We start from the raw sequence: 25,331 nt of genomic DNA on the forward strand, positions 1-25,331 counted from the left end.
ATCAGGAGAAAGAGTGGTAATTACAACTGCTGCCATACCTGAAGCAATGCTATTCAATGGCATTTTGCTGTCATGCAATCTTGAAAACAAAAGCCATGCTCATATTAGAATGAAGCTGTTAAGTACTTGTAAAGATTAGCAATCCAAAGGTTAGTTGCACTTCTTACTCTCAGGCATTAGTGATATTAATTCCGGATCATTTCAGCTGTTTGAGGGTAACATATAATAGCAAGAGCCTTCCTAGAATTCTTTGTAGCACACAGTCTCTGTCACTGTCAGACCCTTTGGCACAGACATTCTCACTTGGGAAGTAAATTGAAGTAATCCCAAAGATACCACAGCTATAGTACAGGCCCACATCAGTGGGAAATGCTACGGGAACGTACATCTACATTAGCAGGAGCCTGGAGCTGTAACGTACCACGGTCATCTCTGGAAAAATGCCATGTCAGTACAGCAAGTGCCATTACATCATTATTTCCATGGCTCTGGAAATTAAGGATAACTCTGATTGTATTAGGATGAAAGAGTCTGATCCTCTTGATTCAGTATCTTTTTTTTTTTTTTTCTAATATACAGTATCTGGGACAAACACGGAGGTACACTGAACTACCAATCTCTTTCTGGAAATACGTTTTAAAACCGCTCACATGAATCCAGTGGCAGCGTTCCAGAGCCAGCCTGAGCTGGAGGGGCAGCTGAGGTGAGGGAGAGCCTGTATGGCAGCAGGCTGCCTCTTACAGTGCTCAGGGAACACAGCCCCTCTCTCACTTCTGGTTTTCTGACTTGGTGTCTGACTCATAGATCTCAAAACAAGCCCAGGCACCAGCCCAGCACTCAGACACCTGCTGGCATTACCCCAGGAAGAGCAGGCTTGCTCGTGACCTGGTACTGTACTTCAGTTCAACAGGTTTCCTTTGAAAAACTTTGTCCTGGCAGGATGGAAGATTAGATATTTATCTTAGTCCTTGCTAATTGCACTTTGCCATATACAGAGTAATGAGACAGGCTTTACCTAAGGATTGGGAATAGGCACTTTTGAAAATAACAATCACAAGTTTTTCTCATTGTAAACATTTCCACTGATGTGAGAATTTTCCATTCCAGTAGAACTGACCATCATTTCCATTTTAGTTCTATTGCCTGGAAATGAGCAGTTGCTGGCAGTGTGCATTTGGAAACCTCTGCTGCGTGCAATGTGCAGTCAGAGATGTAAATTCCTGCTTTAGATGCTGCTTTCGAGATTCCTTTGGTAGCAGCTGAAATCAGCTGCATCTCACCCCAGCAGGGAGAGCTGCAGGATGGATGGGAAGCCTGTGGTGGACAGCTGCCCGTTTCCCATGTTGCAGATGCAACAGTTGGCAGATCCTTTCCCCTTCAGCACTTGAGCTCTCACTCACTGCATTTCACATTCTCCAGCTACAAAAGAACAAGAAAGTGCTCAGGATTGTGGCAATCAAAACTTCAGCTCGTTACCTTATATAAAAATGCCCATACACACTATATATTGCCTGTATCCTAAATATCCAGCTATTTTTGAGACGGAACAGCAGCACACCCCTCTCCACTGGCAATGTGCTAGGATGATAAGAAGGCTGATGAAAACTGCTAAAATCCCAGACCCTGACCCAGCCAACAGGTGAGAGCTGGCCAGGGTGCAAGTCCTTAGAGACACTGTGGAGCAACAAGGCCAAGTCTGTGTGGGAAACTGCACAGTAAGACACAGCACTACTAAGAATATGTCACTGGAGCCCTCCATCACCTTCAACAGTCCTTCCTTGCATCCCAACTCAGTTCTTTAAACCATGAAAAATTCCAACAGGCACTGACAACGTTCAATCATTGTAATTTCATGAGCTATCTGATTTCATGCAAAACTTCCAAAAAGTCGGTTTGTGCTTAAAAAAAAAAAAAAAATCAAAAAGCTACCCAAACAGCACTACTCAAACTAACCTGCCTAGCTGGTCTTTGAGAGCACCCAAATACATTGCTTTGACTAGGCCAAACCAGTACCGGGCATCTGTGTAAGTCTGTAATAGTAAAATATAGATGTGGAAGTTGCAGAGATTTGTTCTGCAACTTCACACTCACCTCTCCAAACAACCTCTTAAAGAGCTTCATTCTCCTGTTGATCCTACAATCCTATCTTTTCGTACCAAAAATAGCATTAAGCAGCACACACAAACTTCGGGAAGCTTCTACAATTAGAGCATGGCCAACTGGGTTGGCTTTTTGGATTTTTGAGTAAAAAATTTCCATGTCTTTTCCCAATTACATTTCTATTCCTAAAAAGAAAAATCAGGTGGCACCACAGTTATGCTACCTGGGACAGATCTGTGTGAACGTACAGCAGCACCGCTTCTGATTAACACAACAAGCAGGTGTCCCACAGTTAGAAGTTTAGGCTCTTCCCTGCAGATGCCTCTTCCTGCCCTGTTTTAACATGACCTCTGCCACAAATGCACTCCCTACAGGAGTTGAAACTCATCATGGGCAGCGTGGGTCCTCAGACTGTGGGAAAGAAGGTTTTGGCTACAAAGTTTGATTCAAAAGAGAACAAAAACAACAAAAAAAACCCTTAAATCAATCAAAAAAAAATCTCACCAGCAAACCAATGCAGTTCCTTTGGGCCAAGATGTGAACATGCAGACCTGGAGCCTGAAATGGCAGCCTGTTTTCATACCACTGTGCATGCCTGGCATTGCACTGCTATGGTCTTAGGAGTTTCAGAAATGTGGCATTAAGGGGTTTTCTGGGAAGAGACACCTAAAAGAAGGATTAGGGGCTGCTCTGTTTGTGATATACAAATGGAATGGTCAAATTTGTAATGCTCCATATTACTTCAGCTTCAAAAAAAGGCAGATTCATTATATTAGAAACCATGTCTTCTATCTTCCAAGACTGCTACAAGGTAGCTCTTAGTGGGTTATACAGGCTCAGAATCCAAATCACCATTGGAGAGCAGAGATAAGCATGTATTTCTGCAACCCATGTACCTTCAGCACTCAACATTTTCAAGGTCTTTATAACACTGGCATTTATCAGTAACCAAAATAAATTTGGCAAACTTTCCTCACCTTAAGTACATTATCACTAGGTAAATCTTTGTGGCAGGAATTCTGGCAGCCATCAAAAACAATACTGAAAGTAATACAAATGGAGACACTATGTTTTATTAATACTCTTCCAGATTACATTTCTATTCCTAAAAAGAAAAATCAGGAACACATCTAAACCTAAGAATTCTGTTACTGTGCAATCCTGGGAATGGAATATGGTTAAGTTGGACCACTTCATTACTTTCTGTATACCTCAATATTTAAAAATCAAAAAAAAAAGAAAAAAAAAGTCGAATAATACTAGCTCCAGGCAGATTGCATATTGAACACAGTAGGTTGTTAATCACCCCACATCAATTTCCTGATAAAAATCCCTGATTAAGAAGTTTTCCCTCTAAATTAAGTTTGTAACATTCTCTGTTGGTTGGCTCAGCCACTGGATGGCATAGGAACTGCTCCCAGCTTTCTTGTTGGTTAGATTATCCAGCCTCAGGTGCACCATGGAACCACCATCTTTGGAGGTGGGAGCCAGCAGTTTTCTCCTTAACACCTGCTGTTGAGCAACATGGAACAAGACACAGTCTGCTTTAAGACACCTGAAGAATCAGCTCTTGAAGAAACAGGAAAGGTGGTTGTGTGTAATGGAGGAAGAAAAGAGGAATTCTCATTACTTCAGAGAGTAGATCCTTGAACTCAGCTGAGCTGGGTCCAGCAAGTGAGAAAACCACTCAAATCCCACCGTGGGAGCAGGCACCACAGCACAAACAAACCAGACAATCAGCAGATCTCCACTGCAGAAGCTGTCCATAAATGCATCAGTCCCATGAATCATCCGCTATAAAAAGTTCAGTGTGTCATCTTCAGCACTTGTTTAACTGGAATTCTGTACATTATATACAAAAACGCACAAGGATAACTGCTTGATGCTTCCAATCCTTGTTCTTTTACAGCAATGAAAAATTTTAAAAACCAGAGTCTGGACTTATAAATAGTGCAGAAAATGCAAATGCTAAGAAGACAATGCCTCCTATGATTGTCACTGAAAAGGAAACACAAACCAAGATGAAATTAGATATCAAAAAGTAATTATCTTCCATGACACATTACAGACTTTATTTTTTTAAATGTCTGATTCCCAAATAACCTTACTTAAAAATTTGTGCTACAAGCAGTGGATGTTGTTTCCAGCTCAGTATGGGGATGCCCATATGCCAAGCCACTGTCTAACTGCATCTCCAAGAATATATTCTGGTCCACAGAAGGAAGCTTTGTTTTACTCATTACTTAAGCCAGTATAAAACTAGGTTAACAACTGCTGCTGAGTATTTGGCTGTAGGGCAGAAAATAGGATAGAATACTCTCATGCCATAGCAAGCCATCAATTGGGACTGACATAATTAGCATTTTTTGCACATTTTAGGCAACTGTATTGAAAGAAAAAGTATCAAAAACATTAAATGCTTGCAATGGCCACAGTCTGCTAGAGGCTGGGACAGAATTCTGGGAAAGCACCACTGTATATGTTCTCTGACTCTTTAAACAAACTAACATGCTAGAAGGATCTTTGCTTAAATCTAAGGCTGTTCCTGTGGCTCAAGATCCACACTGTGCTTGGCACATATGAAATCATTGTTAGATTAGCATTTTGTCACCACCTTCCTCGGAAAACAAACACAACAGCATGCCTGTTTCACTTTAAGCAACGAAGGTGGGTTTTTTTACCACCTCTGCAACTACAGAATAAATATTCTGAATTAACATATATAGGAAACAGCTTCACAGGATTATTCTTGGGAGCAAGAAATCTCCCACATCATAGGACTGACAGTGGAAGCAAGCTGCAACCCAAGCTAAGCAAAAACAAACAACCCAATGTAACCTTACTGGTCCTGCCTGTTGCAGATAGCAGGTATGATAAAAAAAAATACATTTATGCCACACAGAGTAGCTTTTAAGGCTTTTATATGGCTGGTATAAGTCACTAGTATGCAGTCCTCTTGCTCACCTGATGGCCTAGACTCAGAATTGCAACAGAATTTCTATTATCCACTGTCAAACAATAAATACTGACCATTCAAAATAGTGTATTTCCTCCTAAAAGGAGTAGCTAATAGTGAAGCAAAACAAGGTGGGATGTAAGACAGACTCAAAAAAAGTCCCCAAAAAATCCAAACTACCAGTTTATGGGTTTTCCAAAAGTTTTGAGAAACACCATTCCCAAGCATGCAGCCCTTTACACCACAAACACTACCAGCATTACATTTTTTTGGTTGGAGTGAGCTTTCACTTACCAGTCCTAACAGAAATTTTTTGTGCTATCATTCTCCCTCCAATAACTGCTAAACCAGTGCATAGGCAATGTCCCACTGTTCCTCCTACTGCCACACCATAGGGATCCTGAGGGGGAAAAAAAAGCACAAAGGGATAAATCAGCAGTGTTAAAAACCCGTTAGTCCTACAACAACCTCGGAGCAGTGCTTTGATTCCCTGGTTGCAGACTGTCAAGCATGGAGGATACATCTGGTGATTCCTCTGTTCTGCCATTCAGCACTGTCTTAAAGACTAGTAATAGTGAACATCAGCTGGTGAGACAGACTTAAATCCAGCCTAAGATAGGAGCATATAGCATGTTTCAGCCAAGCAACATCTTTAAGTTGTTAAATATAGATCCAGAAATCGCTCCATTGTAGTTAAAACAGTAAGCAACCACTAGAGGGAAGGTGGCAGCTGTTGAAAAACACAATATGCATCAGCTGGAAGAACACCAACCTATCTATAAAGAGAAAAATAAGTACTTGAACTGCAAATGAAAGCTTTCAGCAGCTACAACATTCCAAGTTCTTTGCCCTGCTTCACCCACTTGTGCTCTACACTCTGCCCCCCTCCGTCATCCAAAGAGGGAAGCATGAAAGTCCAGAGGATAAGAAACTATTTTATAATTTACTGTCAACAACAGCTTTTCACATCACTGAATAACAAGCAGCTCCTCAGTGTGTGAACAACTGTACTACATAAAGAGGTTTCTCAGATCTCCTTAGAAATGACATGGTTAAGGACAGCATATGTCCTCTGCTCATCTCTATGTCACACTTAGCTCCAAGAGGAAAAAAAAAAGCTGCTGCCATCACCTGAGGAATGCATGAAATCTCAAAGAGACGAACAGCAAAACTGTCTAAGAAATTCTATCATTTGAAGACAACACTCACTGGCCCAAAAGAACCAAAACCACAAGCCAGTAAGAAAAGGTAGTGACCACCAAGCACTTGGCAGGTTGGAAAGCACCAAGAAGTGCAGGAAGAAGCAGGGCTGGGCCAGCAGAACAAACAGGGCCTCAGGACCCAGAGTCTCTGGATATCCCTGCAGCCAGCAATTACCTATACAGCCCTCACTGGCAGAAGGTGGATCTCATCCCCCCATTCCATCATAATTATTCACTGATTTTGAAAGCCAGTATCAAGATACCTTAAATTAAGTTTTTGTAGCATTTGTTTGGTAGCACTCTTATGAACATTTCATATTCTACAGGTATGACAGCCCACAAGCTTTAACTGCAATGCTCAGCACTTCACAAACCAGACCAAAGAGTATGACAGACACTTCCTAATGGGACACTTAGGAAATGCAAACCAGAAGCCAACAATCCCCCATGAAATGATGGGCTTAAGCAACCTGCCCAGCAAATTGGGCAGAGGCTATAGGGCTTCCTTTTTTTCCAAGATGGCGTGTAACTGCCTGAACAATGAGATCATCCTCTCCTGCTACTAGCTCTAAACATCTTCCCTACACTGTAATGGAGACAAGAGGCTCCTGCAGATTACAGCCTCCTTCATTACACAGCCCTGATTTATCCCTAGGGAATGTTTGAAAGTGCACCTGAAAAGAAGCATGAGTCCTAGGGAAAGAAATGTAAATTATCTCAGTGCATGAAAGAGCACAGGCAAGTTACTTATGTTTATTAAAAGCTTGACTATAAGCCTTCATCTTCCTAAAATATAATACAGTTACGTACAGTCTAATCATCACAATGAATGTAATTTAATTTACAGCATTACTTAGTGCCCAGCAGTTTAGAGTTTATTGTCCTTCTATACACTGTACCATATGAACTCATATTTTAACAAGAGGTATCTGAGGTATCTAACAGTTTTAAGTTCGATGGAATGGAACTATCTTTTAAAGTTACCCAGTTAAAACTTAATGACTGCACAGAGCAAAGAAACATCTGTTCTGTAGCATCTCTCAACACTGTAACAAAATCCAGTTGATTTCGGCTGCATGATATAAAGCAGCTATTTCTAGAAATGCCAGTGCAGTCCAATCATGTAACAGTAGTTTTAATACTCTACAGAGCTTCAGTGCCCTTCTTGTCAGGTCTTGACACACACTAAGCCACATCAAGGCAGCAGGTATGAATCTGATACCTCCCAAAAGTATTTTGCCTCATACCTCTCTAAGGGCAACCCAAAGAAGGCAAAAGAACAGCAGGGATTCTGCAACACTCACCTCTCTGGCAGCCAAGACTATGGTTGTTAATTGGGAACGATCGCCCCACTCTGCTAAAAACGTTAAAGTAAAAGCTTGAACAAAGATTGGAGAAATAAAGTGCAGCCACTTCTTCTGAGGTATAGTGGTGCCTGGCCCAGATTCCACATCTCCTGGCCCATTTAACAGTTTAGTTCTCTGAAGCTGTGGAGGTCAAGGGGAAAAAAAAAAAAAGTAATAACCATAAAATTAAAAATGTCATCTGAACAACCCAAATGAAACACTTAACAATACAGCTAGACATTTAGTTTCTAGAATGTTGTTAGCCACTGACTGCTGCATTATCAACATATTATTTATACAGTCACAATTGCAAAAAAAATGCTAAGTATATGCGTGCATGTATGTGTAAATACACACACATATATAGTTGTAATCAGCTCTAACCTCTGATTAATGTCCATCTTGTACTGCTTACAAATAAAGCGTCTGACCATAAAAAGAAATAGAAGTAGAGCCAAGAATAAACTGTCGGTGTCCTCTACTAGTAATGCATTAAAAACACCTCAAGAACACCCACACTAAGCAGAAGGTCCCTTCTGTCCTAAGAAGCCAGGCTTGCCACAGGACTGGAATCACCTGCTAAAAGAGCCTCCAGGGGCATCTTCTGTCCTATCTACCACACATTTTCTGTGTCAGATTACCAATCACAGACACAGCTCAACACCCCAAACATGACAGTGCTGTTCTGCAGCTTCACAGCTGTAATTCTTCCACCAGCTGTAACCAACAGCAATTTTATTACTTACTTCCTCATCTTTTTTTTTAATTTCTGCTTGAACTTCCTCCAGCTCTTCCTGACCCTCATCTGGACTCATTTTCAAGCCTTCCCGTAGCATTCGGATGCCAAAGATCGCAAACAGTGCTGTAGACACATAGTACGTGTACACACGAGGAATAACTGTGGTGGCATAGCCAAACAAAACTGAAAAGAAAACAAATGTGTCATTTAAAAAAATAAGCATGAGGATCATAGTTGTTTTTCCCACATTCTAAGAAATGCTTGCTAGCAAAGTCTGAAATCCAAATATCCACTGATAAATAAATATTGCGTCTTTTGTTATTTTTGTATAATTTTCTAAGTTTTTGGAAGATAACACGCTAGGCGCTCCAACCATTACCAGTCATGCCAGAGGCTGAAGTCCACTAAGATGCAGACAACGCACTCCAGCCAAAGTTAGGGTGCTGTTGTTCCTGAGAGCCAGTCCAAACAACATTATCTTTCCCATCAAGGTCTATCCAGTCCTGCCTTTCTCCATGCACACCATGAAACTACCATCTGTAATTGTGTTAGATTAGTCACACTGTACCCCAGTTAATTCCATTTACATATTGGATAACATCTCTTTCCAATAATTTCATTTATCAGATAAAGTTAGAATAAGATCATCAACAAGTTAAATCTATCAGGCATATCTACAAACCATCCAGCTGGGTGAATCCATGTCTGTCTTCCTTTGCCAAGTGCACATTACTATTTCCCTCATCCCCCCATACACACAATGTGACTAACTTTGATCTTTCTTTATTTCAAAGGCAAATCCCACTTAGAGATGGAAAAGCAACCTCCACAGTGCATCTTTTAGAAGTATTGAAGTTGATCAAACTAAGCCAAAACTAGTTCTTAAATAAGAAATATGTATCCAGGACAGAGTACCTACTTTTCACAAAGTAAGACCACTTAGCATTTTTTGACACAAAAAGGCCTATATAAATGGGAAGAAATTAAAAGTCTACACCTTATATTCAAGGTTGCTTGGACCATGAACTCACAAGTATTTCTGCTGTTTTACTCCACATGCAATCAGCTAAAAGAAAGCATATTACCATGTGCGCTTTCTTGTACACACCTTCTTAGTTAAAAAATACACTCAGAAGTCACTACATGATCTAGAAATAACTCTGCACTGCCACTACCAGAAGTAAGAATATGAGACCAAAATTAATCACGCTTATAAACACAGCACATACCTACATGAATAGCAGTACTATTTGCACAGCTAAATTAACCAGGAGTTAAAGTAAACTTCTTTAAAAAGACTGAAAATACTACAGTAAAACAATGCAAGAAAGCTAGACAAAAAATAGCTATCTTTTTCTTAGCATTTATTACATATATAAGCATAGACAGTGAAATAATCAGAACTGCAAGACAGCTTATTTAGTCAAGCACAGCTTGAAAAAATATCTCAAGTAGATTACTTGGAACTAATGAGTTTAAATGAGCATGTCTTCATGAAATTAAGGTGGGCAAACCCCCCAGGAATTTCCAAACTCAGCTTGTATAAAACAAGGGCAAGAGATAGGAGAAGGAAAGGGTGTGGGGGAGGAAGAACCCAACAACAAAACAAGTTCCTTTCTGAAAAGGGAAGAAATAATTGGGAACCTCTAAACTGAGGGATAAAAGCAGAAAAGGAAGCTTTTATGAGAAAGCATCCAGAAAGATTTGAAGAAAGAATTTGTATAGAAGAAGAGAGCCATAATGGGCAGGAGAAACTACACACAATGCAAGTGGAAACTGCTCTAACTAAAACTGCAATAATCGCAGCAGTGTACACAGCAACAGCTACACACCCAGAAACCATTCACAGAAACCCTTGCCAAGCAGCCTGAGCCAGTGAACTGGCTGTCTCCAGTGGGTATACACCAATCACCACTATTTCAAGTATTTCTGACATGGGCGTGGTAAGAAATGAGCACACAGACAAACTCTGTGCTGCATCTGATGTACCTGAAGGCTGCTCCATTTTACAATCACAGCTACATAAGTGCCCACAGCTACAGGTTCCTCAAGTGCCACCTGATACCTTACTTCCTACTCCCTCCCCTTCATCTTCCACTTATGCAGTTCCCAGCACAAATCCAAACAGCTACGTGTGCAGGAATACAAGTCAGATGAGGAAAATGTGTCATCATATAAAGAATCTTTTGCCTTAGGAGGAAAAACAGAAGCCACTCCCACATTCCCTTCAGGCACACTAATTCGGCAGGAGCAAAAAAAAAAAAAAAAAGGAAACCAGGGGTCCAAAAATCAAACAAAGTGCTTAGGCTCTCCATCTCATTCCCCTTCCTTAAACTCCTGTTGAAGCCTAGGGAACACAACAACTTCATTAGAGCCAAAAGCCTAAATATTCCATCTGAGATTCCATGCTCCACAGGAAAAGCTTCACACTCTCCACAAAAGAGAAAACTGCATGGATGTACTATGTGCATTCCAAATAAGGTTTTTTGATAAATACATACCCGTCACTTCTTAAGAGAGAAAACAAAAAGGAAAAAACAGACTGCTAACCTGATAAACATGTCATCAGTCCCAGGGCAAGCATAGCACCAGCCAGTACAGTCAGACGGTTGTACCGCATGGCCATGATGGCTGCGATGAAGAAGGTCTTGTCCCCCAGCTCTGACACGATGATGACCGATATAGCAGCCACAAAGGCATGAATAAAGCCCAAATTAGTCTTGTCAGCTGACTCTTCACTGACAATGTGGACTGGAGCAACTAGTGAGGAGCCTTTCTGTAAGAAGGGGGGGGGGGGAGGGGGGAGAGAAAAAACCAAAACAAATCCTAAACACTCATCAATTAGGCTTTAACACTTAGGAGACAGAAGTACAGAGCCTTGTATTTCTCCTGTCATACCATACTGTGTAGAGTGACATTTTAAGTACCTCTCATGCTCATTAATGATTGTTAACTAGTTCCTGGCTGCCACCTACCTCAAATTGCCAGTTAGGCACTTAGCAAGAGGACCAGATCCTGCTGATTACGAAAACATTACTTCACTCTACACACTATTTACCAGAACATGAGAACCACCATTACAACAAAACATGGTCAGCTCAGGTCTAATACTGCAATCTTTAAAATACTTACCTACTTTATGACCTTAACCTTAAACAGTTTTCTGATATAAGTATTAGTAAGTGCTTCAAAATAGAACTGGGTGACTATGATACCTTAGGAAAGTAAGAAGCCCGTTCAAAAATGGTCAGGATCATTTTCTTCCCTTGCAAAATCTTTGCATCTCAGATGCCTTAAAATGTTATAGATTCACAGAATGGGTTGGGTTGGGTTGGAAGGGTCTTTAGCAATCATCTAGTTTTATGATCCCTGCAATGGGCAGGAACGTTTTCACTAGACCAGATTGCTCAGAGCTCCATCCAACCTGGCCGTGAACATTCCCAGGAATGGGGCATCCAAAATTTCTCTGGGCAACCAGTACCAGCACCTAACCCCTCTCACATGAAAGAATGTCTCCCTAATATCTAACCTACATTTCTCCTCTTTCAGTTTGAGCCCAAGGCAAATTTTGTGCAAGTTTTCATCAGCTTTTTCTGCACTTGCTCTGTGGTTGTTGAAAACTAACTTTAAGACTCTGCAGTGGTGAAACCAGACAAGCACACTCCAGTTCCCACCCACTCACCGAAGTGTTCACTTCTACACACAGTAAGGTATCTACGATCAAAAGCAAGGCACAAGATCTCTGTGTCGGTGTTCACATCCTTCACCAGGCATGGCTGAGAAAGCTTGTTCCAGCACATCCACCAGCAGAGACAGCCCCGCAGCGTGTTTTGACATGACGGCTTCCCAGCATTCCACTTTCAGCAGTGCTCCAAGTTTTTTGGTGTTGATATTTAGAAGCTCCCACGCTCTGTGTGACACACTGTGACTTCCCAGAGCTCCTTCACCTTTTTCAGCACTCTGTTTTCTGGTTCGGGTATGTGACCATCTGGCGTGCTCGATGTGCTACACCAAGCCACATGCCAGTAATTCTTCCATACCTCTGTGTGATCAGTGGCACTAGAATCCCCTCACCGAGAACACTGTTTAACAAGTTTTAACGCAAAGAAATTGATATTAAATGTTGACGGGAAAAAAACCCGGCAGGCTCGGAGTAGCAACAAAGCCTGCTTTCAGCTGCTTCTGCGGGGGAAAGAGAGCGCTGACCCCTTCCCATGCCGGACCTAGATATCCCTCTTTTAGCAAAAAAAGGGGAGGATGCGGTGGTCCTGCAGCCCTCCTTTTTTCTGCTAAAAGCGGGGAATTTCGGAACTCCATGGCCTCCGGACGGCGCGGCGCGACGCCGGCCGAGAGCTGCCGCGGCGGGCACAGCGCGGGCAGCCGGCGCGGCCCGTCCCCGCCTCACCTCAGCCCGCGGTTCCGCTCCCTGCGCCGCCGGCGGTGGCGGCGGCTCCTTCTTCCTACCGGGCTCTTCCTCGGGAGCGGCGCGGAGCCGCGCCGGGGCCGCCAGCAGCAGGGCGGCCGCCAGCAGCAGTGCGGCGGCCCGCGGGAGCGGCGGCAGCGGCGGCGGCGGCGGCGGGGACCCCATGGCGGCCGAGCACGGAGCTGGGGGGCGGCGCGAGCCCCGGTTAGGAGAGCCGCGTCACCGCCCGCGCCGCGGCCCCGCCGCCGCCCCCACCCGCTTCCTGCCGCGCGCGGACGTCCCGCCCCCCGCCCCGCCCCGCCGGGGGGAGCCGCCGCTGTGTCCTGGGGGTCGCGGGGTGGCCCCGCAGCGCTCGGGGCGAGATCCCGGCCTGGGTTGCCACCCCCTCCTCCGGCTCCCGGCGTCGCGAGGGGACGGGCAAAGGTGGCTGTGCGGCGTTCCCGGGGAGCGGGCGAGTCCAAGCGCGTCATTTCCCCGTTCGGAGTTGCTTGCGGGCAGGGAAAGGGCACAGCGGGAGGGACAGGGAGCGGCTGCGTCAGGCGGCAAAACAATCCGCATAGAAACGGCCCGAACACGTCTCGGCTTCACTGATGGCCAAGTGCACAGCAGCGCTTCGGGTATGCGTGACCCCCGCAGGGCCGTGCGCCCCGAGCACGGAATCGCAGAACGGGCCAGGCTGGGAGCGACCACAGCGGGTCATCCTAGAGCACACGGCACTGGGTTGTGTCCAGACAGTTCCTGAATATCTGCAGAGAGGGAGACTCCACAGCCTCTGTGGACAATCTGTTCCAGTGCTCGGTCACCCGCACAGTAAAGTTCTTCCTCATACTCAGGTGGAACTTCCTGTGCATCAGTTTCTGCCCATTGCCTCTTGTCCCATTGGTTGGCACCACCAAGGAGAGCCTGAATCCATCCTCTTGGCACCATCCCCCCTTTAGATACAGACATGAGTTCCCCTCTCAGTCTCTTCTTAAGGCTGAAAAGGCCCAGCTTCTTCCACCTTCCCTTGTGTAAGAGAGATGCTCCAATCCCTTAATCACCTCTGTTGCCCTTGCTGGACCTGCTCCAGGAGCTCCATGTCGCTCCTGTCCTGAGGAGCCCAGAACCTGACACAGCATTCCAGACGATGCTCTCCCTGGGGACCCCAGGAGAGCCGCGTGCCCTGATGCTCTCCCCAGAGCAAGGACACGAATATGCTTCTTGAGGAGCAATTTTGGAAACAGGACAAGAACACCATTTAAACAGAACGCATTTGGACACAGGCTCAAGGATCCTCTTGAAAACCACTTTAAAAAGTTATACAGATAGATGCAGTTCCAAGACATGGCTACTGATGTTCCGTGGTGAACTGTAACTATGGGAGTGTTGATAGAGAGAGGGATGTGACAGCCAAGAGAGGCACAACATTTTGTGTAAAGTGATTGCTCATGTTTTTCAAATATGTAAGTTCAATTTTGAAAAATCATACAAAATGGAAATAGAGTGTAATAAGCTTTTAATTAGGCAATTCATAAGATACACTTCAGTGTATAAAAATACTTCTTTTATATACAAAATAGTGCATGTAAATAGACAACATGCTGAAACACCAGCACCCATATACTTCATCACACAGACTGATCATTCACACCAGTATCATGAGAATGACCAAAATATTCAGTAGTTAAGTGCAAAAAAAAGTCCCTGTGCTGAGTGACATCACCTCCCCAGTAAAGAATTTCTTTGCAATGCTTGTCAGGTACTGGTTTCTGTGTGGTCTCTGCCTTAGCAGTTCATTATATCTGTTTAAAAACCAGTGTAGTTGTGGTCATGGTCATCCTGCACAGCTGTCCCCTCTAACACACGAGGGACTCAACCCACTATAAAGACAACAGAACCACAACCAAGAACATTAATTTTCTGCCAATTCTCTTCTACTGTCTTTTTAGTCAGAGAACCTCCCACTATTTTCCCCACTTTAGGGATAAAACAGTCTTCATCAATGAATGAAAACACTTTGGAGCAGGAGAGAAAATGCAGCGAATGGGTGTTTATTTCCACTGCTGAGCATGAGTCATTCCTCCACCACAGCTTTTTCCATTGCTTTTTGTGTTTACAGTTGTAAAGCAGTGGCTGGTTTCCATTGTCAGCAGGGAAGCACAGAAAGATACACGATTTGCCTCCCTCTGAAGTGATTCAAAGAAAAGACTTGGAAAGAAATATGCTTAAATATTAGTCAAGACATGAAATACAGTAGTTCAAATGATTCCCTCCTTTCAATGGTCTTCACATATATGTATTTGGACTTGCTGCACAACAGCAAGTGTTTTATGCATAAGATATAAAAAAGAAAAGACATGATTAGCATCTCTCCACTTTGAATTAAGGTCTTCAGTAAACCTTTTTTAGCTTGTATGATATGCAGAGATCTTACATTTCCTCACAAACTGGTTACATGGATGAGATTATCATTAAAATTATGACCTATTGAGGTAGAACTGGAGAAAGTGTGCAACTTTACCTTGGTTGTAATAAACCATTAATCTCTTATATTTCCAGTTTGCACTAAAGATACTTCAGAAAAAAATTCTCAAAACACAAATGGTATAAATGCTTTCCGATGCTTTGGATAGGAGCTAAAGCTTTTCTGATAAAACTCATGACACAAAACAGCGGCCAGTGCCTGGTTAAAAAGAACATACATCACTACACACCACCACGTCACATTGTGAATTCCAAGTGTGATGGCCATAGAAACATATATGAGAAGCTCTGCAAAATAATGAGGGCAGGAAACACTCTCAAACCAGTCTCCAAAAGGTACACTGTGGCTCAGACTTACGACCTTTCCTGCAACCAGACAGACAGAAATTAATTGGGAAGATGCATTAAACAAACTCTTCTTCTCACAGTTACAGAACAATATCCTTATTAAAGTTATCATCATCATCCACCTCCATCTGATCTGGCAGCTTTGCACTTCAGAAGATGACACCTCTGGCTGTGCAAATACAGAGTAAGGAAACCAATTTTTATCCCACATGGAAACAGAAGTGAGGCCCCCGAGGAGTGGCACAGGCCATAATCATTAGGATGTGTCCATCCTTAAGATGTTGGAAGAGAGAGCTTCATTTTAAGTTTTACAGAACTATATATACAGACATACCACACCCTCTCCCCCCAATTCAGCCATCCAATCTCTTTTCCAAACAGCCTCATTTAATCTACACACTACAGGAACTGAGTAACACTTGTGTTTAAGGTATTAGAAGTTACAGAAGCCTACTGAACCAACCAGAATATAATTCCTAAGTAAACAGGAGACAGAAAAGAAACATCTTACCTGATCTGCTTTTCCTAAGATTAGCTAGAATTGCAAGACATCTATGTTGGTGAAGAGAAGCCCAAATGTACATCATAACTCCTATAATGTGATACCAGCAGATCTGCACAGAAAGCTCTTTTCCTGAATGAAACATGTTTTATTAATATACACCCAGGAAGTAACTTCCCAAGCATCATCCCAAAACACTATATACATTTTTTAAAATGTTACTGTCTTACAAATTCTAGTAGCAAGCCTCTAATTCCTTGAAAGATGCTTTTAAATCCTGCATCATTTAAGTGCCCAGCTAGTAGCTCATTTCCCTTGATTGCTCTATACTAAAATACCTAGTTATTAATCCAGCAGTTTGAAATACAGTGTGATGTGCAGCGATACATAATTGGTAGCCCAAGACCTCAATATTCAACCCTGTTTGTAGCTATTGTTATCCTAATTAAACATGTTGTCATGGCTCAGGTCAACATGCAAGCACACAGTTGTCTTCCTCACAGCAATATACATACATACACCTACATACTGCTCCCCACCCTATGTGGTTCAAAGTGGTGAAAAACTTCACCAAACCTGGTAATTACTGCCTCACAAAAATTAATCACAGGAGGAGTGCTACAACCAGCTGGTGGTTCGTCTATGCAGAGGATTTAGCAGCTCAGTTGTGAGACCCAATGGAACGTGTTGGCAGAAACAAGTCATGTAATACAAATTTCTCATGTATTAATGAAAGCATTACAGTACCAAGGGAAAGAAGAGTCTGCCTGAGTCAAGGCAGAGCAGTGGCAAGTTCTCTGTGGAAGAAAAACAAGGTGGCCAAGACAGCTTTGCAGACTCACCTTGCAGGAAAGCTTACAACAAAAAAACTCCTCTTCAGTTTTAGAACTGAAGTTGTGTAGTGGCATTTGAGAACTGGTACTTATTACTGTCCTTCACAAAGCATATGATCGATATCCTGAAAGTATCTTTGTGAATGTCTTTCAGCAAATAAGTATGACAGTTAACATGAAAGTGTGTCACTGTCTGTGTATAATGCTGGCTGATTGTATGATACACTGAAATGTAATTACTTTGAACTATGCCAGGAAGTACTTTTATGTCTCATCAGTTAACACACTTCTCAAACAAGCAGCCCTCTATGAAACCATTTGCCACAATAGAAACAAATGAGAGCAAAATTGCATCTTTGATGATAACTAAGCAGGCACTTACCATTCCTGACATTAGTAGGCACTTGACACAGCACAGTTGAGCCAACAGCAATGTAGTAACCAAGTCCAAAGCAATACTGCACAATATGAATGACACCACTGGAAAACACGCTGGTCCAGAGACATTCTGCAAGTCTTCGACAGCTATGCAGCCAAAGGAGCAAGAGAACCAGGAGCGCAGAGAAGTGCTCACTATCTGCTTACAGATAAAAAATAGCAACTTTGAAACAGACAGGGACAATTTACCCTGGCAGTGCTTCAAAAAGACTGTTGTTCCCTCTACCCACAGCCAAATTTTACCCTCATTTTAAATTAACTGGGGAAAATATTTGTACAGGTGAGGCACTGCTGACCAGAGCAAGATTTCTTCCAGAAGGTGCTAATGGCCCTTTCTGTTAAAAGGACTGCTGAAAGCCATCATATCCATAAATTAGAAATATTTCTATCTTGAATATGGTAGAAATAAGGTAGAAATATTTCTACCTTGAATAAGGTACCTTGACAAAGGTACCTGGTGTACCAGGAAAGTAATTTGGAGCGTAGTTGAAAAGCGACCAATGAAGTAGCACTTGGATACAAATTCAGCACAGCGTTGGTAATACAGTTTTTTAATATTTATATGTCTACATCATAATAGCTGGAATACTTGCCCGTGTCCTCGCTCTGAGAATCTCTGCCAAGAGCACGGTGCATGTCCTGAATCCATGATGGGAGTGACTCTCCAAGGAACTCAGCTCGGAAAAGCCAGATCAGCAGAAAACCATTCCAGAGCACAGAAACCACATAAAAGTGAGTAAACCACCTGTGGGAGCAAAAAAGGATTTTCCTTAATGTTCTCATCATTCCTTAGTTGGAAATGCAGCTGCAGGACATGCTTGCCTGATGGTGAGGACATTCCTTTCTGGTGCCCACATCAAATGTCCAAGTAGAGAACTCAGGACTTCAGTGGTACCAAGCAGGAATAACCTTAACACATTTTACCCCAGTGAAATGCTGCCTGAAATAACCTCTAACTTAGCTTAGCTTACCTTACTAACATAGCTGCACTAAAGAGGAGACATTGCAAAGGTATTCCTCAAGGCTTGCAGCTAATTGTGATGTACATAACATTTTCTTTATAATTTACACCACTCAAAGCATATCCAGATTAGTTTTCTCCTTCCAAGCTGCTGCACCTCACAGCACTCCCACTTTTCTCAGTTCCAGTGGGTGCATTACATGACATGTTAAAGTTCATCAAAGGCACCTAGAAGTAATTACTGTGCTCTACATTAAAATATCTTGTCCCTCTGCAAAGTCAAGGTCTGCAACAATCATATAGGAAAAAAGCAGTGACCATCAACACTGCTGGGTGATTACAAGGCAAGACCACACTTTTGGTTTTTTAAGAAAACAATCTCCCAACCCCATAATGCATTTATAAAAGCGTACTGTGCATTAACAAAATGCAAGACATGACAGTCAAGGCAGGTAACTGGGTTGCGTTAAACAGCCTACAGCTGCTTACAACATCCAGCTCAAACTAAGTGATCCAGTATTTCCTTTTGCTTTTAAAATTAAAAGTCCTTCTGGGAGTGAAGACAAATCAGGACCTCAGGAAACAACTGCAAAGACATAAAATACATCCCATGGGAAGACGCTGATGGCCTTGACTTGACAATGTAACTATAGGTACAAAACTAGAATATAACTGTATAGCCAAGGGAAGACTTTATATTACTCTCGGGCAGTGAAGGGGTACAACACCCTTTCGTAGTGAAACCAATGAAAATGACTCGCCCCTCCAGGGCAGATCAGGTATCTCTAGATCACAAAAGAGCTCAAGTCAGAATCACAGAGGCAGCGAGCATCCCTGCGTGCACCAGAACACCTTGCCCATTAGCAGCTGGTTGCCCCTCCAGATTATCACTTCTCCTCAGTTCCTTCTCCTACCAAGCAGAAACTGCAACATTCCGTCTGCTGATTCGCAACAGCAGAACTAAAATTTAACCCCTCCCTCACTTTCTGTTTATAAGACAAACAGAATTTGTATGTTGATAAAAACTCGCCACCACCTCCAAGTTTCAAGCTCTTTCCCTGCTGTCCTGTTACTCAGTCGACCCGTATCTTGCCACTTGCCAGGGAACTTTCTCCACATTGATTTGTGCTACCAGCACACAAACAAACCCTGACACCTTAAAAGAGACACACCCTGAGATCTTTCAGTAATCCCAATTACACTGAGGATATCTGACCTAGAGATCAAACCCGCACAACAGTAAGCACACGTGCCATCCCTCCTCAACGAGAGGAATTTTCACTATTTGCCAAACCAATCTGAAATGCAACACAACATTTTACAAGACAGAATGGCAAAGTTAAAAACAAGCCCAGGCTAGTAAAAACACAATTCTTGTCTGGAAAAAAGACACAGATGAAAAGAACAGAAAATGCCTCGGTGGCTACCTTTAAGATCTTCTCTATTCTTTCAGAAGTGTTATGGATTCACTAATTAAGTAAGAGAATTGCTTTGTAGATGTTGAGACCTTGAGACCAATGCCCTGAAAAAGCACATTCTTCAGACACCAATCTCCCTAAGAAGGGATGTTGGGAAACTTGTTGGAGAAAGGTCAACTCAGACAAGAACCTGCAGTACACAGTGATTAAGACAAAGCCTTTATGAGTCCTTATTTTCGCTCAGAGTACTGCACATCTTAAACACATCCCTGGGTATTTGCTGTATCATGAAGCCTGATAACCAAAATACTACACTACCTTTCCATGAGTAACATGCTGTGTCACAAAGCTTTTTTTTTAACATTTAACATTTGGTTTGAAAGCTTTGTATACAAAATGTGTCAGAGATTGTTACAACAGGGGCAATCAGATCTTCAGGCTAAGTAGCCTCCCAGTCCTGTCCTGCTGGCCTTGCAAGATCCTGTCTGGCCCACGTTCAAGTCAAAGACTAGTTCGAGTCACGAATCTCAGCTGATCAAAAAGTAAGAAATCCCATAATATAAAAAACCAGAAACACATAAAAAGCTGTAAATGGAGGGGTGGGGTTGGTGGGGGGATTGCCCCCTTTCATAATTTCACTAAACATCTATTTAATTTCATTCAACATCTAAACATATGCATATATTTAATTTCATTTCACCAAGCATCCATTAAGATGGATTTGGATAACGCAGTGGTTCTTTGCCTTATCAGAGACTGTTCATGCAGGATCTAGATTGCTGTGTTCCCTTGCTGTTATTGGTCACATTTCAAAAAGAAACCTTGAAGGGAGAAGGCAACGACTGAGAATTTGTGCAGGACAGTCAAGCTGCAGCATATTTGCACAGTCACAGTTACTCAGGATTCCACGTTCCCAGGTGCCTGACCTGAGTCTTGCAGGAAGGTTTGTTTTGGAGACCTCGCATGCGATTGGAAGAGATTAGGCTTTTGTTCCGATTCGGAACACACAGATTCTGTATGACCGCTCGCAGTATCTACGCTCCTCGGATCCCCATCTGCAGAACCAGACGAACACTTCTGCAACAAAGCTGAGCCCAGCTCGATAAAACTCCGCCGTGCCCTCTGCGTGTGCTGTTCCCTGCCGCGGCCTCCGCCTGCGGTAACCGAGACACGCTCGGCCATCGCTGCGTGCCGCGATGGCGGCAGGACCCGCCCCTCACCTCTTGGGCACCTGGAGGAGCTGCAGCCAGCCGGGGAGCTGCCCGCACCCGCGCTTCGTCTTTCCGTAGCGAATGAGGTCCTGGAAGAGGCCGGAGATCACCAGGCCAACGCCACCGGGCCGCGGCGCCGGGGCCCGCCGGAGCAGCAGCAGCGCCGCCAGGAAGGCGGCAGCCAGCAGGGACCAGGCGGCGGCCAGCACCGCCAGCATCGCCCCGGCCCCGCTGCGCGCCGGCCCCTGCCCCGGCCCAGCTCCGCCCCGCCCCGCCCCGCCCCGCCCCGCCCCGCCCCGCCCGGCCCCTGCCCCGGCCCGGCCCCGCCCCGCCCGGCCCCGCCCCGCCCGGCCCCTGCCCCGGCCCGGCCCCGCCCCGCCCGGCCCCTGCCCCGGCCCGGCCCCTGCCCCGGCCCGGCCCCTGCCCCGGCCCGGCCCCGCCCCGCCCGGCCCCTGCCCCGGCCCGGCCCCGCCCCGCCCGGCCCCTGCCCCGGCCCGGCCCCGCCCCGCCCGGCCCCTGCCCCGGCCCGGCTCCGCCCCGCCCCGCCCCGCCCCGCCCGGCCCCTGCCCCGGCCCGGCCCCGCCCCGCCCGGCCCGGCCCCTGCCCCGGCCCCCGCCCCGCTCCGCCCCGGCCCGCTCCGCCCCGCCCGACTCCGCCCCGCTCCGCCCCGCCCCGCCCGGCTCCGCCCCGCCCCGCACGGCTCCGCCCTGCTCCGCCCCGCCCCGCCCCGCCCCGCTCCGCCCCGCCCCGCCCGGCTCCGCCCCGCCCCGCCCCGCTCCGCCCCGCCCCGCTCCGCCCCGCCCCGCCCCGCCCCGCCCCGCCCCGCCCCGCTCCGCCCCGCCCCGCCCCGCCCCGCCCCGCCCCGCCCCGCTCCGCCCCGCCCCGCCCGGCTCCGCCCGACTCCGCCCCGCTCCGCCCCGCCCCGCCCCGCTCCGCCCCGCCCCGCCCGGCTCCGCCCGACTCCGCCCCGCTCCGCCCCGCCCCGCCCCGCTCCGCCCCGCCCCGCCCGGCTCCGCCCGACTCCGCCCCGCTCCGCCCCGCCCCGCCCCGCTCCGCCCCGCTCCGCTCCGCTCCGCCCCGCCCCGCTCCGCCCCGCCCCGCCCCGCTCCGCCCCGCCCCGCCCCGCTCCGCCCCGCCCCGCTCCGCCCCGCTCCGCTCCGCCCCGCCTGGCCCCTGCCCCGGCCCCGCCCTGGCCCCGCCCCAGCCCGCCCGGCTCCGCCCCGGCGGCGGCGCTGTCCCTTCCGCTTCCCGTTCTGGGGAAAAGCAGGGCTCCTGGAGGTCGAGGGGCCGTGCCGGAGCTGCGGCCGCTGCGCGCTGTCCGTGTAGCTACGCCCAGAGCAGCGCCGGGGGATGTTGTCTACCCGGACTTCAGCAAAGCCTTTGATGCCGTTTCCTGCGGCAGTCTCCTGGAAAAGCTGGCAGCCCACGGCTTGGACAGGTGCACCCTTCGCTGGGTTAAGAACTGGCTGGGTAGCCGGGCCCAGAGAGTGGTGGTGAATGGTGCTGCATAGAGCTGGCGGCTGGTCTCCAAGGCTCAGTATTGAGCACAGTCCTGTTTAATGTCTTTCTTATTGATCTTTATTGTTGATTGTATGAGGGAGTCGAGTGTACCCTCAGTAAATTCATGGATAACATCAAGTGGGTGAGAGTGTTGATCTGCTGGAGGGCAGGAAGGCTCTGCAGAGAGATCTGGACAGGCTGGATCAATGGGCCAAGCCTAGTAATGTGAGGTTCAACAAGGCTAGGTGCTGGGTCAAGCACCTGGGTCACAACAACCCCCTGCAGTGCTACAGGCTGGGGGCAGAGTGGCTGGAAAGCTGCCCAGCAGAAAAGCACCTGGGGGTGCTGGTCAACAGCAGCTGAACATGAGCCAGTGTGTAGCCAGATGGCCAAGAAGGCCAGTGGCATCCTGGCCTGTATGAGCAATAGTGGGGCCAGCAGGATCAGGGCAGTGATCATCATACCTCGAGTGCTGTCTTCAGTTTTGGGCCCCTCACTCACTACAAGGTGAGGTGCAAATTTGCACATTGAGGTGCAAATTTTATATTTTACCAATGTACTTTACTAAGCAGAGGTATAAACCGTGCCTAGATTATTTTGAGGTATGACTTCATTAATCAATCCTATCAGTGAATCCTTCAAATCAGCACATGCTCTGCTGAAGCACACATGGCATCAGTAACACTGCTTTGGGAAAAAATCACTGACGTTCCCATTTCCTGCTAAAACATGTTGGTAGCTCTCTGGTTCTATCTGCATGACAGGTTATACAAATATGTTAAATTCAGTATCATTTTTGTCAATGCTTGGAGCTCAATCTAATTCTTTTGTTAATTCTGTATAACTGAAACCTAAATCTGGTTCAGGGATTTCATGGCCAAATGGTTTTAGTAATTAGCAGGAGATGAGTATATCAGGCAGATGGGTGTAAATTTTTGGGGAGTGAGAAGCTAGCCATGTGTGAGTAATCCCCCAGCTGGTGAGAGAAGGGGGAAAGAGAGTGTATCCAGGCTGTGCTGGGCAAGAGTTAGGGGTGTCACCATTCCTGCTTCCCAGTCCTGCAGCTGGGGAGCTCAGTCAGCAGCTGCCTTGCTGTGCTTATCTCTGCGTCCCACACAGCCACATTTCTGAAGTGCTGCTGTGGCTACTGGCTCTGGCAGAGCAGGGTGTGTGTAAGCAGGGAGCAGCCATGTCTGCTTTGCAAGCAGTGATGGCAAAAGAGCTGTTTGTGACAGCCTGCAAGTCACAGCTGCAATGTGCTTCTGCAGGTCCTGATGCGAGGCACCCTGTCCTTTTGTGCTGCACATTCCCCACAGCTGGACGTTGTCTGCTCTTGAAGTGTGGCTCTCTGAAAAACTGCAGATGTGCCTCTTTCTTTTCAGCCTCGTCTCCTGTCTGAAACACAAAGGAGACGCATTGCAGCCTTGCCTCTGCAGTCTGCTCCTTTTACGGCTTCCAAAAGACAGATGAGACAAGGGGCAGCAGTGGTCTGGCATATAAAGCAAGTCCTTCCTTTGTCTGAGCAGCAACCTTCTAAAACTTCAAATAGCTTTGCTCAGCAATTTTGGTGGCCAGTGCAGTTGCCATTTTCATGAAATCATGGTCTAACACTCCTGGCTGGGTATATGGCATGGCTCTGCAGCCGTCTGAGTGGATCTTTGGCTTCCACTGCTGTCAAGCTACATTTTTCTGTGGAGTTTGGGCTTTGGGGATGTTTGTAAAATGAAGGATGAGGAACGTGGCTGTTACAGTGCCTATGAGACAGTGAAGGCCAGAGTGCCTACAGGTGTGCTGCTCAGGAATAGATTTGGTGTATGACAGCAGGACTGTCCCACATAACTGAAGACACACAGTGCATCTTGCCGTGTTCCTATTTAGGGTGACAGGTACTCAACTTTTTGGCTCTTCAATAATCTTCCAAATTTATCTGACCCAGAGCCTTGGTGATACAGCTCTCATGGAGGTCAGTGAACTACCAAATATTTAATATCAAATAACTCTTTCACGAACTAAGCTCTCAGGAATAAGGACCAGGAATCTTCTACATGTGGGTGTTTTTACAAGGCACCAATTCTACATGGCAAGCTGTGTTGCCAGCTGTGATGTGTTGACTGAAGTGTTACTACCAGCAAAGCCAGGCAAGGAGGGCATGGCCCAAGACTTGTTCTGCACTCTACCAGGACATGAAGGTGGGAACAGAGAGAATTAGTGTTTGAGAAAACTGCAGCCATAAGAGATAGAACAGGTCACTTTTAAATTTTAACAATTGGCTTCAGCACTGCTGCCATGTGGGATTTCCTGTGGGGCAAATAAGAGCCACAGCATGAATGCTGTGCCCATGGACCAACCCATGGCAGTGACTGTGTGCAGCAGCTTCAGGAAAGTGCTGTGGTCCACAATGTTTTGGTCAACACTTACTCATAAATTGCTTTAATCTCCTATGAAAAGGTCTCAGAGTCTACCCATCAGCAACACTCCCCCAAGCTCCACAGTGTCCCTGCAAGTTATTGTCACTGCTGTAATCATGGCAAAACACAGGTTGTAGGTGGGAGATTTAATGATGAGAGAAGTGCAATGATTTATGTTTATGCTTGAATCCTTCCTTTGCTTGTGGATGCTGGCCTTTTTCCCGCTATAATGCAGAGCAGATTTGAGTTACACAGGAAGATGCTAGACTCCAGGTGGGTAATTTAGAAAAGGTGGTTGTCTACAGAGGGCTGTGGAGTTGCATCCCCAAGGCTTTCTTGACCACATAGTACTTTCTGGATGCCCAAGGCACCCTCCACGCCAGCTGGCTCCAGCCATGGCTGTTGCTACAGGAAAGTGGGATCCAGCCTCCAGATGGGGTCAGCTTGTTGGCTATTTCCTCAGAGTTTGGATAATTGGAGGAA

At 46.0% G+C, this 25,331-nt stretch overlaps 2 protein-coding genes across 2 annotated transcripts; both read right to left on the reverse strand.

Moving 5' to 3' along the window:
• Window positions 1-1,226: 1,226 nt before the first annotated feature.
• Window positions 1,227-12,931, reverse strand: TMEM165 (transmembrane protein 165; the record flags this gene model as incomplete). Its single annotated transcript, XM_082281633.1, has 6 exons — window positions 1,227-4,098; window positions 5,351-5,456; window positions 7,563-7,745; window positions 8,351-8,526; window positions 10,894-11,119; window positions 12,749-12,931. The coding sequence occupies 6 exons, from the start codon at window positions 12,929-12,931 to the stop codon at window positions 4,022-4,024; spliced, it is 951 nt and encodes a 316-aa protein (XP_082137759.1). The 3' UTR covers window positions 1,227-4,021.
• A 1,470-nt stretch (window positions 12,932-14,401) lies between these two features.
• On the reverse strand, window positions 14,402-21,166 carry SRD5A3 (steroid 5 alpha-reductase 3). The gene is made up of 5 exons (XM_082281729.1): window positions 20,950-21,166; window positions 17,944-18,095; window positions 17,295-17,489; window positions 16,089-16,211; window positions 14,402-15,595 (listed from the first exon to the last, which is right to left on the reverse strand). Exons 1-5 carry the CDS (start codon window positions 21,156-21,158, stop codon window positions 15,336-15,338), a joined length of 939 nt encoding a protein of 312 aa, XP_082137855.1. The 5' UTR covers window positions 21,159-21,166; the 3' UTR covers window positions 14,402-15,335.
• Between the last annotated feature and the right edge of the window lie 4,165 nt (window positions 21,167-25,331).

Source organism: Coloeus monedula (assembly GCF_965178545.1).
Source record: "Coloeus monedula genome assembly, chromosome: 5".
Lineage (NCBI taxonomy): Eukaryota > Metazoa > Chordata > Aves > Passeriformes > Corvidae > Coloeus > Coloeus monedula.